Below are 14,702 nucleotides of genomic sequence, written 5' to 3'. Positions count from 1 at the left end.
ATCCCCACCCCGACACAGTCCCCTTGCTTACCAGGGTCTCTGGTGGGTAGTGGAGCAGGAGCAATGCTCATTCACTCTTGCCTCACGACTGCTTGATTCTAATATGGCCACCAAGGTCTCTAGTGGTAATATTTTGCAGTGTTACCGCTAGGGGTCAGGCTTCCATTTATGGAGTTTTTGCCCTGTCTCAGTTGGGTGATAGTGGGAGGGAAGAAGAAGTATCTGAAGGGGGTCAGGTGATAGCGGGTGGGGACTGTTGGATGGTGTCCTAGAAGGGTGGGAAAGCAGGTATCAGGGTAGGGCTGCGATGCAGAAGGAGGGTGGCCTTTTTTTGTGGGTCCAATGATGCTGGGATTTAGTGCTACCCCTACAACAAGGGAGCAGGTCTAAATCCCAATGTCCAGGTTTCTCCATGTAGATGTGTATTCCGTATGTGAAATAGAGAATGAACCTCTCTTTTTTTTTTTTTTTGTTACATTTGTACCCCGCGCTTTCCCACTCATGGCAGGCTCAATGCAGGGTTAAGTGACTTGCCCAGAGTCACAAGAACCTGCCTGTGCCGGGAATTGAACTCAGTTCCTCAGTTCCCCAGGACCAAAGTCCACCACCCTAACCACTAGGCCACTCCTCTTGTTATCCCACCCAGACCACTTCCTCTCCCTACTCTCCCCAAGCTCCTTTGCCATTTAGACACAGTGAACTTCTGTATGTCTGAATGGCTCCTGTTTTAAATGGCATTAAACCTCTGGCCTCTCTAGACATTTAAAACCTGCCATCTAGACATATGGATGCTTATAAAATAACCACCAATACGTCATAATTAAACCAAGTAAATATACTACAATCTTTGCAGTAATAAATATTGCACCATTCTCAGTAGCAGTAGAGATGAAGGACCAGAGAACAGTGGAGATTACTTTTCTTCATCCACTGCTACGTGTAACTATATCTAGTTTCATAATGTAGATGCTCATTGATTTCCAAAATTGGTGTTTCTTGCTTTCTAACATGTCCTGGAAACAACCTTGGGTAGACAGAAAAAAACATTTTGCTGTGAGCTGCTTTCTAGACTAGACAGTGAAATAATGAAGAAAGCAAACATTTGGGGCTTTTCCCATGCTCTAACTACAACATAACTCTTCTGAATACAAGATCCATTTCTGTCAGAATAGACTTCATCTATCTGTTGACTTACCATCATGGGTTAGTGCACCATAAGAGACAGTAGGTAAGAGCAGTGGACTACTGCAACTTGCTTCTCACGCGTCTTCCACTCAGCCATCTCTCTCCTCTTCAATCTGTTCAAATGCTGCTGCACGATTAATATTTCACCAAAGTTGCTATGCCCATATCAGCCCTCTTCTGAAGTCACTTCACCGGCTCCCCTATCCATTTCCGTATACAGTTCAGCTCCTCTTATTAACCTATAAGTGCATTCACTGTGCTGCCCCTCATTACCTCTCCACTCTCATCTCTCCCTACACTCCTTCCCGGAACTCCATTCACTAGGCAAATCTCTCTAATGTACCTTCTCCTCATCGCTAACATCCCGACACCGTTCTTTTAGCTTGCCACACCTTATGCCTAGAATAGACTCCCTGAGCCATTAAGTCAAGCCCCATCACTGGCCGCCTTCAAATCGGGCTAAAGGCCTACCGTTTGAAGGTGCTGGTCTTTAATCCTAACTTGTCACCTGCTCGTAACCTTTATCTTGTCTTCCTCTCTTCAATAGTCCCCTTTTCCCTATGTGTCCTATCTGTCCTACCCTTATCCCTTATTTGTCCTGTCTGTCTGTCCTGATTTAGATTGTAAGCTCTTTTTAGCAGGGACTGTCTTTTCTTCATATTAAATTTTGAAGCGCTGCGTACGACTAGTAGCACTATAGAAATGATTTATGGTAGTAGTAGTAGTAGTAGCATTGTATGGCCATGTGTTGTACAAAAGAGTAATAAATGTGTAGTTGACACTGTGAACTCAATTCTATAAATGGTGCCCAAATTTAGGCATCAATAAAAATGAGACCTAAGTGTTATTATAAACAGTGCTCAGAGATGAGTACCGTTAATAGACTAGTGCTTAGCATTAGGATCAATGCTAAATTTTGGGAGTAAGTTTTACACCAAGTAAAACCTGGTGCAAATTCTCATGCCTAAATTACGCACGGATGTCCCTTATTCCATAAAACTGTGTGTAAATTCCAAGAATGCCCCCCATCTACCTATGCCCCTCCCATGGCTGTGCCCCATTTTTGGAGCCGCATATAATATTTACGTGTGGATCCCAGCGCCTAAAGATGCATGCGCAAATTTCAATTAATGCCAATTTGCACCAATAATTGATTATTAGAACCCAGTTGGCTCATTAATCAATTTGTGCACACAAATTGGGTACCTGCCCATATTTGTGTGAGCAATTTTGAGCACCACATATAGAATTTGGGCAAATATGTGCATTAAATCAGTGTCTGAACAAATTTACTAAGTCACATCAAAATCAGCCATTAATGCAATTTAACACACCAGTTGCAACATTTTCACTTGCTGGCAATTTAATGTCTAATTTACTACAGGGATTAAGTATTCGGTAAATTTGGCTTTAACAGTGGTGTTACATATACAATAACATGTATATGTCTCTAGTAGCAAGAGCACCAGTGGGGATTCAGATCACATCCCACCCTGTAATTCCAACCATCTGGTTGGAATGAAAAGGACCCGTCCTCTGCTTGGCCCACAGTGCTTCCCAGAAATCAAGATCAAGAGCCTACCATTGTCTCAAGAGCCTTACCCCAGTCTCATCCCTCTTCCTATCTGACAAGGCTCCTTCTAAAGTATTCCAAATGAAGATGGGAAAGGGAGGGGTCATGACTCCTTCCAGTCCTCCCACCTCCAAAAAATAACAGTGGGTAACATTACATGGGCCTTTGTCTAAGACCATATGAGGCAATCCCATGCCAGTTTTCATTTTGCAGATGAGGGGAACAGAAATCATTGTAACCCCTAGTGCCCCCTCCTCATTATGAGCAATCTGTATGACAAAAGCAAGTGGTCCCTTATCTTGTAAGACAAAAAAGGACCAAGGGATGATTGTATTATGTCAAACCTTTGACCTTGATTCAAAGGGTACTTCATACCCAACAGGGCATCTTCTTTCCACAAACTTGCAACCAAATGGATTGCCTCAGACCCGGCGGTCTTCTTTCTTCAACTGATAGCAGAGTCAAGATAGGGACCACAGGCCTAGCAAGGGATCTTGAATCTTCAGCTTAGAGGAGGAAGTATCAAGTGTCTTGGGTTCAGAAGATGATTGGGCTGTCCACACCTGCAAGCGTGTTATCCCGCCAAAGTTAAAAGTAGATCTCAGCCATGTCTCACATGATGTAGGTAATTTTAACACTGCCATTTGGACAAATTAAAAGTGATACACATTGAGAAGAATAATCCAAATCATAGTTACCTGATGCTAGGGTCAACCTCAAGTCAGCACTCAAGAAAAAGATCTAGGTATCATTGTAGACAATACGCTGACATCTTCTGCCCAGTGTGCAGCAGTGGCCAAAAAAGCAAACAGGATACTAAGAATTATTAGGAAAGGGATGTAAAATAAAACCAAGAATATTATAATGCCTTTGTATTGTTCCATGGTGCAACCTCACCTTGAGCATTGCATTCAATTCTGGTTACCGTATCTAAAAAAAAGATATAATGGAATTAGAAAGATTCACAGAAGAGCTACCAAAATGATAAAGGGGATGGAACTCCTCCCATCTTAGGAAAGGGTAAAGAGACAGCTGAGGGGGCATATGATAGAGGTCTACAAAATCCCGAGTGATGTAGAATGGGTAAAAACGAATCAATTTTTCACCGTTTCAAAAAGTACAAAGACCAGGGAGCACACAATGAAATTACATGGAAATGCTTCTAAAACAAATAGGAGGAAATATTTTTTTCACCCAAAGAATAGATAAGCTCTGGAACTCTTTGCCAGAGGATGTAGTAACAGTGGTTAGCGTATCTGGGTTTAAATAAGGTTTGGACAAGTTCCTGGAGGAAAAGTCCATCGTTTGTTATTGACATAGACATGAGGGAATCCACTCCTTGCCTCAGGACTGGTAGCATGAAATGTTCCTACTAATTGGGGGACCCTTTTACTAAGCTGTGTAAGGCTCTACGGGCACCCAATGCACGCCAAAATGGAGTTACCGCCCAGCCACCGCGTGGCTCCTGTGGTAATTTCATTTTTCGTGTGTGTCCCATATGCGCGGCTGAAAACATTATTTTGGACGCATGTATCGGATGCGCGCCAAGTGGCATTTGCCTCGAGTAGGTCGTTACCTGCCTGGTTACCGCATGGAGACTTTACCGCTAGGTCAATGGCTGGCGGGTAAGGTTACAGACCCAAAACGGACGTGCGGGCAATTTTGATTTTGGCCGCACCTCCATTTTCTGCAAAAATTTTAAAAAGGGCTTTTTTACAGGGCGCACTAAAAAAAATGGATTTGCGCGCGCCCAAAACCCGCGCCTACACTACCGCAAGCCATTTTTCAGCACACTTTAGTTAAAGGACCCCTTGGTTTCTGCCAGGTACTTGTGGCCTGAATTGGCCACTGTTGGAAGCATGGTGCTAGGTAGATGGATCATTGGTCTGATCCAGTATGGGCTAGTCTTATGTTCTTACGTTAATCCAAATTGCATTACTTAATATGATCTGCACCGTGTTAAATGCGCGTTGTTAAAAGGCAACACTTCTTTTCCTGTTTTAGTTAAGAAATTATTTCTAATCTCTCTCTTATACATTAAATTAATTGAAAATGACTTATAAGAATGAATACATTCCCTTTCTCACTCAACTTAATTTAGGGCTCATTTCCTAGCAGTTAGCATATGCTAAATGCCATGAACATGCACTGTTCATTACATAAAATGTTAGTAAGTGAACCTGTTAGTGTTTTATTATATTGGTCTTTGACTGTGTGGCAGTCTCTTTAGTTCAATCCTATAATTAGTCTCATTATAGATATGTCACAAGGAGATTGCAAGTTCCCAAGTGTTAGAACCTTATCAGATGTGGGTTAACTACTATTTCGCTGTTTCTACAACTAAAGTACATTTTAAAAATGTGCTTAATGCACATCAAAACATGCAGCACATGTTAACTTTTACACCATGTCAATGGCAGGTGTAAGTGGAAATGCCTGAGTGCACCCTTGCAATGCACACAACTGATAATTGAGCCCATTGTTTAGTTTAGTTGCACTTGCGGATCAAAGCGATTTACATATATTATAAAATTCAAAAAAGGAACGGAAAAAGAACTACCATATTTGGACAGGACAGGTAACAGTCATTCATACAGACTAGCGACAAAAGAAAAGACAGAGCCAGAAATTAAGGGAAAGGGGGTGGGGAGGGGGATGGAGAAAGAAGAGAAGGTAAGATACTTCTGGGCTGGAAAGAAAGTACCAGGGAGAGTCAAAAGCTAATGTAAAAAGCCAGGGTTTCAATGCTAGAGGTGAACTATCATATGATAGTTCACGCCTAATTTCCTTTGGGAGGAGGTTCCAATAAAAGGGTGCAGTGAAAAAGAAAGCACATTTGCGGGTAGACTCTAGGCTGGCCTTTTTAAGCCCAGGACATAGGCGCCCGGTATAAGAGGCTTGGGAAGGCTAAGCCTCCCCTGCTGCAGCAGGATGGATCAGCTGTGGAGTCCCGCTGCTCTGGGGGGTTTAAATTGTTGATTTACCTCCATCCTCACAGCAGGAACTGCAGTTGTAGAAATTGGTGTATGGTTTAATTTGTTTACCTTACTGCTGGGAGAGCGGGGGGGGGGGGGGTTAGCTGGAGGTGTCCTGGGTTGCCAGGGAGATATTTTGAGGATGACTTCCGGACCTGCACATGAGCAATTCATACCAAAGAGACTTGCACTGACACCTGAGGACAGATAGCAGCAGAATCGGATACTGGGCCAGCATGATCAGAAAAAGTCACCAGACAACAAAGGTAGAAAACATCATTTTATTTTCATTATAGTGTTTGGAATATGTCCACTTTGAGAATCAGGTGCTCAACATTAAAAGTTTATATTTATTTACTTATTTATGGCATTTTATCCCACATTAAACATGAATTAGGGTATTTTGTGGCTCTACATGAGAATTGTAATGATATGATCCCTTGTTTCATATTGTTGACGGTCTGCATTTTCCTTATGGGTGGTATATTGGTGTATTAGGTTCTGCCCAGTGTAATATTTATGGTACAGTAAGGTTCTGAGTGTGTTTTTGCACAAAGTTGTGCATAGTGTTTTGCAGTTGAGCGATTGTGCTTAGAATATGCTTTGAACAACCACTTTATTCTTTGACATATGATACGTATCTAATATCTAAATTTAATAAAAGGTATTAATTGTGACTTTTTTTATTTATTTTTTCTGTATGTTATCAGACAATTATGGATTTAAGCTCCACCCCTGGCCCCACCCCTATCCCCGCCCCTTTAGCCTCCCCAAACAGTTGGGCCACTGACCGCCTATGGCCCAGGAAGAATCAAGCGGTGATCATGGGCATAGTTTGACAGTTTCATTTGAAGGGGCAAAGGGTGGGGCACATCTCTCTCTCGATCTACTTCAAGTCTGCCGCCGCCCCCCACCACCACCGCAAGGTTCCACGTTAGGAGTCACAGACCAAGAAAGGGATCTAGGTGTCGTCATTGATGATACATTGAAACCTTCTGCTCAGTGCGCTGCTGTGGCTAAGAAAGCAAATAGAATGTTAGGTATTATTAGGAAAGGAATGGAAGACAAAAATGAGGATGTTATAATGCCTTTGTATCGCTCCATGGTGCGACCGCACCTCAAATATTGTGTTCAATTCTGGTCACCGCATCTCAAAAAAGATATAGTGGAATTAGAAAAGGTGCAGAGAAGGGCGACGAAAATGATAAAGTGGATGGGACGACTTCCCTTTGAGGAAAGGCTAAAGCGACTAGGGCTCTTCAGCTTGGAGAAAAGGCGGCTGAGGGGAGATATGATAGAGGTCTATAAAATAATTAGTGGAGTTGAATGGGTAGATGTGCATGCTTTCCAAAAATACTAGGACTAGGGGGCATGCGATGAAGCTATGATGTAGTAAATTTAAAACGAATCGGAGAAAGTTTTTCTTCATTCATCATGTAATTAAACTCTGGAATTTGTTCCAGAGAATGTGGTAAAGGCGGTTCGCTTAGCGGAGTTTTAAAAAGGTTTGGATGGCTTCCTAAAGGAAAAGTCCATAGACCGTTATTAAATGGACTTGGGGAAAATCTACTATTTCAGGAATAAGCAGTATAAAATGTTTTGTAGTTTTTTGAGATCTTGCCAGGTATTTGTGACCTGGATTGGCCACTGTTGGAAACAGGATGCTGAGCTTGATGGACCTTTGGTCTTTCCCAGTATGGCAATACTTATGTACTTATTGTCACATCCGTTGCTCCCTCCGGCTGCTCCTCTGCGGGGAGCAGGAGCCGGCGTCCTCCACGACGAAGGCCGGCCTTCTTGAGGCCACGTAGGGGAGCCGGGGCTCGCCGGGGTGATGGCCGCCCAATCCGGGGCCGAGGCCGGAGGCCGGTGATCACGGCTGCCGGATTATCGATCGCTGGCTATGGGGGCTGTGTTTGCGCCAGTAAGGGAAATGGCGCCGAGGCGCGATGGCCGGCGTTCCCTTCTTTCTTGGGCGCGGGAACCCCGAGCTCCGCCTCAGAGGAGTTAGACTGGAAGGCCAGCACGATAGACCCGCCTGGGAGGTCGGTCAGAGCCAATCAGAAGAGTTCCGTCGATAACCAAGTTCTGATTGGCCGGCTACGTCTACAGGGGCTGGGCGGCTGACTGCCGAACAGTATTTAAGGAATGAGTCTGAGGTAGGAGGTTGCTTCAGGTTCTGTTACCCGAGGCCAGTCTCCGTGCTTCCTGTGTTCCATTGATTTCCTGGTGTTGCTGACTTTGGACTGTTTCCTGGTTTTCTCTGCTAGCTGCCTGCCTTGACCTCTTGCCTGACTCTGACTACGTTGATAGCTGCCTGCCTCGACCTTTGGCCCGACTCTGACCACGTAGCTGCCTGCCCAGAGCTGCTGCCTGTTTGTGGACTCTCTATTCCATCTGCCCGCTTCTCTCCTGGTTCCAGTCCAGGTCAGTCCGTTGACCGCCTGCAGCTGAGGGCTCAACCCTTGGTGAATGGCGGTCGCCGCGGGTGAAGACTTGGGGTTGCACGGCTGTCCTTTGGGGTCCTTCGGGGCCTTACGGGACCTAAGGGCTCACCTTCCTTGCGGACAAGACACTTATATCTAAGAATGCTGCCAGACAGATGACCTTGTACCAGCTTTTTTGCTGTTCGAATGTTGGATATTGCAGTTTTGTAAAATGGCTGCTCATGCAGGATGTCCTCAGCACACAGAAGTTCATCTCGCATATTTTCAAACAGGAAATGCTGACATGTTTCATGTTGGAAAGCGCATGTCAGATGGACGACCATTTTGAATGTTATGATCTGGACGTCCTTTCAGAAATGCCCCTCCATGTGACTTAGACACTCTTTTTATAGAATTGTGTCTAGCTCTTACACACACATGCCAATTTGTGACATCATTTAGCTCATTAACGGTTCTTTTTACCAAGCCACGCTAAAAAGTGGCTGGCACTGTTGTCAGCATGTGGGTTTTCCATGTGCTGTGGCCACTTTTAGCGTGGCAGTAAAATGGCTGCTGTTCCATATTTTCTTGTAATGGCGATACACTAATTTCTATATTAACTCATAGCCATTACCGCAGGAGCCCTTGCAGCCACCTATTTAGGAGGTGGAAAGGGCTCTCATACTAATCAGATAGCACAAGGTTATGTGCCCACGCTACCCAATTAGCGCAGACATGGGCACACCTCCCTCGCTGGAAAATAAAAAATATTTTCTGGTGCGGGATTAGCGTGTGCCAAGCAGAAAACTACCACATCTCGTAGTAGTGCTCTTTTAGCGTGCGGTGGCCCTGCATTAAGCCTACTGCTCCTTAGTAAAAGGGCCCCCGGTCCGCATCTGTTTCCTCTGCTTGTTTCCTTTCTGTAAATCTATGTGCACTGAAATGGACCCACCCTCTTGAGTTCATCTTTGAAAATATTGGTTAGTCGTAATTCCTTCTCTCACAGAACTTATAGGAATACGATAAAAACTGCCACAGAACTCATAAGAATAAAATTAATTAACTCTAGCACACTGTTCATAAACAACTCCTTTAATGCCATGTCAAAATTATATTATTGGTCTTTATAAGCTAAAATATTTTTAATTTAAAGGACTCCATTATTTTTTAAGACAAAAGCAATAACATAGTAACATAGTAAACAACGGCAGATAAAGACCTGTATGGTCCATCCAGTCTGCCCAACCAGATAAACTCATTTTATATGGTATGTGATACTTTATACCCGAGTTTGATTTGTCCCTGCCGTTCTCAGGGCACAGACCGTAGAAGTCTGCCCAGCACTGTTCTCGTACTAAGTTCTGAAGCTAATGTCGAAACCCCTTAAAATTTACACTCCAGCCCATCCAAATCTATTCAGTCACGATCAGGGCGTAGACTGTAGAAGTTTGCCCAGCACTGGTTTCGCTTCCCAATTACCGGCTTTGCCACCTAATCTCCGCTAAGATTCCGTGGATCCATTCCTTCTAAACAGGATTCCTTTGCGTTTATCCCATGCACGTTTGAATTAGATGTGAACATGACAATCCGTAGAATTTGCAAAATGACAGTTACTGAAGATTGATGCCAAATGTTCTGGTCAGGGTGGTGGACTCTGGTCCTGGGGAACTGGGGAACTGAGTTCGATTCCCACTTCAGGCACAGGCAGCTCCTTGTGACTCTGGGCAAGTCACTTAACCCTCCATTGCCCCAGGTACAAATAAGTACCTGTATATAATATGTAAACCCCACAGAAAGGCAGCATATCAAGTCCCAGTTCCCTTTCCCTATTTCAGATTCTTTTTTTTTTAATTTTATTTATTTAAATTTTCCAATATATCACCACATAAAGTGAATATGCAATCGGCATTATTTAACATTAGGAAACAAAAATGATAAGTATATATCTTTACAGCCCATTTGTCCACAAGTTAAAGAAATTTGATTCCAAGATTAAGGAAATTAAAAAAGAAAAAAAATACAAAAATTAATAATCAATAGATGCTTCCTCTGGTTCAGACCCCAGCCTGCTAAATTAGGGAAGGTTTACTATATTCAATTCAACTCTTGCATCAATAAACTCTTTCAACTGTTTTGGATCTACAAACTGAAAATGTTTACCCTCAAGCATCACATTACAAAAACAAGGAAATCGTCCCTATTTCAGATTCTACATGGAATGTTGCTACTATTGGAGATTCTAGATGGAATGTTGCTACTATTTGAGATTCTACATGGAATGTTAATGTTGCTATTCCACTAGCAACATTCCATGTAGAAGCCTGCCCTTGCGGCGCAGGCTTCTGTTTCTGTGAGTCTGACGTCCTGCATGTGCAGAAACAGAAGCCTGCGCGGCTGCAAGGGCAGGCTTCTACATGGAATGTTGCTAGTGGAGGAGTGGCCTAGTGGTTAGTGTGGTGGACTTTGGTCTTAGGGAACTGAGTTCGATTCCCACTTCAGGCACAGGCAGCTCCTTGTGACTCTGGCAAGTCACTTAACCCTCCATTGCCCCAGGTACAAATAAGTACCTGTATATAATATGTAAGTCGCATTGAGCCTACCATGAGTGGGAAAGTGCGGGGTACAAATGTAACAAAAAAAAAATCAAACTTGATTCATCTGTTAATCCTTGGTATACTGTAGAGAAGTCTCCCAATATAAGCAATGGAAAAAACAAACAAAGCACAGAGCTTTTTGGCAGTGGGAGGGAGCTAGAATAAAACCAGAGGGCTTACCGCAGCGCAGCAGAAAGAGAAAAAGAGCAGACTAAATGGACATTGCAACTCTTCTCTACTATCATTTCCAATGATTCTATGTTCAATGAATTTACTAGAGAAGATTTTTACAGTAGTCTCCCTGTAATGTAAACTAGCCAGACACAATCATCTTCAAGGATGTTTAAGGTTTGAGATATATAAATTAATCAAAGCGATGATGCCGCACTGCTATTTTGTTTTCAATCACCAGTCAAGTTGGCGAACTTGAGTTTTGTGTGTGCAAATTGCATTAAGCCCATTCATCACTGAAACAGAAGTTCTTAGATTATTTTATTTATTTATATTATTGCATTTGTATCCCACATTCCCCCACCTATTTGCAGGCTCAATGTGGCTCACATTGTCATATCAGGATATCAGATACAGTTAGTAATGTGTAGCGATCAAGGAAGAGAAGAGAGAAGAAGGAAGAGAGTGATTAGGGTAGTTATAGAAGGTGGGCGTTCATAATTGAGTGGGTTGGTGAGGTGATGATGAGAGAATTAAATAAGAGCTCCTTAATTATATCTGAAAATTCCGTTGTTTTAGTGATTATATGGTGCTTTAAATTCTCCTCTGTAAAAGTATCTGATCCATGTAGGAAAATAAATGGAAAAGAAGACATATTCAAACCGAGGAATCTGCAAATAGATAAGAATACTAATCATTCTGGCTTTTATACAGTGTAGTCTATAGCTTTGTTTCAAAATTCAATTGAATGTGTTTTTGAAAGCAGTTTTGAGTAACTACGTCATCAACCCATTTTCAGTCAAGCTTAACATGCGTTTATTGAGCAGTGTAGGAAAAATGTGTTTTACCATCATGCGCACGCAAGTAAAAATAATTCCAAAAGTACGTTTCTTATTAGCTTTGGTTAAACAAAATAAAGGGGGTTGTTTACTAAAGCTTAGATCGAGTTATCTGCAGCACGGTCCGTAGGAATGAAATGGGCCCTGCTGCAGATAACTCTAGCTAAGCTTTAGTAAACGGGGGGGGGGGGGGAATCTCAGACTGCACTCAAGCTAAGGATGACAGTTCTCCATTGGGGCTGCGCAGAGGAACAGCTGTCCTATCTGTCCACAAATACAGAAACCAATTAAATGGATCAAAATCCTCAAGCTGGGGAAATGTAAACTTCTTTCACTGTTAGTAAACCCTCTGCAATCTTTGTTAGTCAATGCTATGGGATCCTTTTACTAAGGTGCGCTGAAAAATGGGCTGCGATAGTGTAGGCGCTTGTTGTGGATTCTCGCATCTCCATTTTGCAGCGCACCTGTAAACAAGACCTGTTTTTAAAATTTTGCAGAAAATGGATATGCAGCGAAATAAAAATTGGCACATATCCATTTTGGGTCTGAGACCTTAGCACCAGCCATTGACTTAGCGGTAAGGTCTCTCGTGTTAACCGTGTGGTAATTGCCTACGCGCGTCAAGTCGGAGTTACCGCCCAATTTTCGCCGTGCACCAGAAAATAAAATATATTTTCTGCACGCTTAGTGGACACGAGTAAAAAAATGAAATTATTGCACGAGTCAAGCAGTAGCCGGGCAGTAAGTCTGAATTGACGCACGGGCACGCATAGGCGCCTTCGCGGCTTAGTAAAGGGCCCCTGGGTGTATTTGCGCAGCACATGATCTGTTAAGAGGAAGCAAAGAAAGAAACAAGATGAAAATTTCCAGGCACTAGGCATGCAAATAATTGGTTGCTTATTGCCTTTTGTTTAGGTGAGACTGCTCAAGAGACATCACCACCTCATTCTGTGAAAAAGGATGTAACAAATATGGGAAAAGGTAAAAAAAAAAATAAAAAAAACCAAGAAGTCTGTTTCATCATACAGTAAAATGAATGTTCTTTGTTTTAATTGAAAATTGCAAAGTAGGAAGATATTTCGATTATGGACCATACTTTAAGCTTGACAAGTAACATATGAATAATATATGGACCTTTGGGTAGATATAATTGAGATTAATGCATACATATCAATCAATACATGACACAGTAATACAATACTTTAAAATAATATATTGCTTTGATTTATATTCATGGATTTCTGCAGAAAATCTATCCTGTGTCTAAGAGGCACTCTTTAAGCTGGTAAAATATTTTGCTTTCAAATAATAAATTGCCCCGAACAACAGTTCTCTAGAGAGTTATTTGTATAAATTAGTAAAATGACTATTCTTTCCTCTTTCTCTAGAAGAACTTCAGAAGGTTTTGTTTGAGCAAATAGATTTACGGAGAAGACTGGAGCAAGAATTCCACGTACTGAAAGGCAACACTTCTTTCCCTGTTTTCAGTAAGGAATATTGCATCGCTTTATCCTTTTTTATATATACATTAATATAACTGTACAGAATGAACCCCAATTTAGAATTCTACGCTACATCAACTGCTGACACAGCATTTAATGCATTCTAACCATAAACATGGATGCCACATTAACGGTTAACATGCCACCTTCACAGTTAACACGGTAATTGCCATGTTAACAGCTAATGCAGCACAGAATCAGTGGCGTACCAAGGGGGGGGCGGTGGGGGCAGTCCGCCCCGGGTGCACACCGCTGGGGGGTGCCGTGGCGTGCTCCTGTGGGCTCCGACTTCGCTAACTTCGCTCGTTCGCTGCAGCTCCCTCTGCCCCGGAACAGGTTACTTCCTGTTCTGGGGCAGAGGGAGCTGCAGCGGACGAGCGAAGTTAGCGAAGTCGGAGCCCACAGGCGTGCGCCACGGCACCCCACCCCCCAGCGGCGTGCACCCGGGAGGGGTGTCATTTTGTCGGGGGGGAAGGTGTCATTTTGCAGGCGGGGGGGTGCACTGCACCCGGGGGGGGCGCATCGGCGATCCACCCCAGGTGCCATCCAGGCTGGGAACGCCACTGCACAGAATAGAAGATTATTGTGCCTTAAAGATAATCTAGCAGGCAAAGTGGCACATTTAGGGTCACTTGGACAGGTTTAGCTAACTGCATCATGCTATGGGCACTGCAGTGTAGTGCTGGATGCTTGGAATGCTCTACACGGCAGGTGGGGGAAATGAAAACGGTGACAGAATTGAAAGGGGGAGTGGGAAATACACAGAGGATCCCTATATGGGAATAAAAGTATAAAGTATTTCAAATCAATGTAAAACATAACTGACTCAAACAAAAAAAAAGAGAGAGTGTAGATGGGGATAACCCGCACAGAGTAGCAGGTTCAACCCTGGCCACCTCTCTGGGACGACTGGATGGACTATGTTATTATGTTATGTTAAAAATCTTTCCGCATTAGCTAAACGGCAAATGGCTGAGAGCTCTCCAACAGTTAATACAGAGGTTATTGTAGGTACCATGCATTAATTTTGGCAATTACCATGCAATAATTGCAAAATCGTAATGCAATAGGGGCTTTAGCATGTTCATGTTTGGAGCTATGTCAATGTGGCAATTTAATTAGTCTCATTGCAGATAAGTCATCAGATGATCTTGTTCATAGGGGTTGGAATAAGTTAATTATCAGATGTAGATGACTAGAGTTAAACATGTGTAATATATAATGTGATATTCTGCCTACATTTACAATTAAGTTCTTCATTTGTACCTTCCCTTCCAGCTAGGTATTATGCAGATATCAGTTTTCTTGATTGGTTAAACTAACAACAAGGCCCTTGAAAATAGGTGTGATTCAGAACTTAAATAATTAGTTAGCAGCTAAATATTACATACATTCAGACCTCACCTTGAATATTGCATTCAGTTCTGGTCACTGTAT

At 42.8% G+C, this 14,702-nt stretch overlaps 1 protein-coding gene across 1 annotated transcript in view; it reads left to right on the top strand.

Moving 5' to 3' along the window:
• LOC115461850 (SKI family transcriptional corepressor 2-like) overlaps nucleotides 1-14,290 on the top strand; it is a 57,180-nt gene extending 42,890 nt beyond the window's left edge. The window contains exons 4-6 of the mRNA XM_030191906.1: nucleotides 12,679-12,744; nucleotides 13,152-13,250; nucleotides 14,223-14,290. Coding sequence (XP_030047766.1) covers nucleotides 12,679-12,744; nucleotides 13,152-13,250; nucleotides 14,223-14,290 — 233 coding nt within the window. The remainder of the gene's footprint in view (nucleotides 1-12,678; nucleotides 12,745-13,151; nucleotides 13,251-14,222) is intronic.
• Nucleotides 14,291-14,702: the final 412 nt, after the last annotated feature.

This window comes from Microcaecilia unicolor, chromosome 2 (assembly GCF_901765095.1).
Source record: "Microcaecilia unicolor chromosome 2, aMicUni1.1, whole genome shotgun sequence".
NCBI lineage: Eukaryota > Metazoa > Chordata > Amphibia > Gymnophiona > Siphonopidae > Microcaecilia > Microcaecilia unicolor.
Note: the sequence above shows the minus strand (reverse complement) of the source record. Positions and strands in the feature narration are given on the sequence as shown.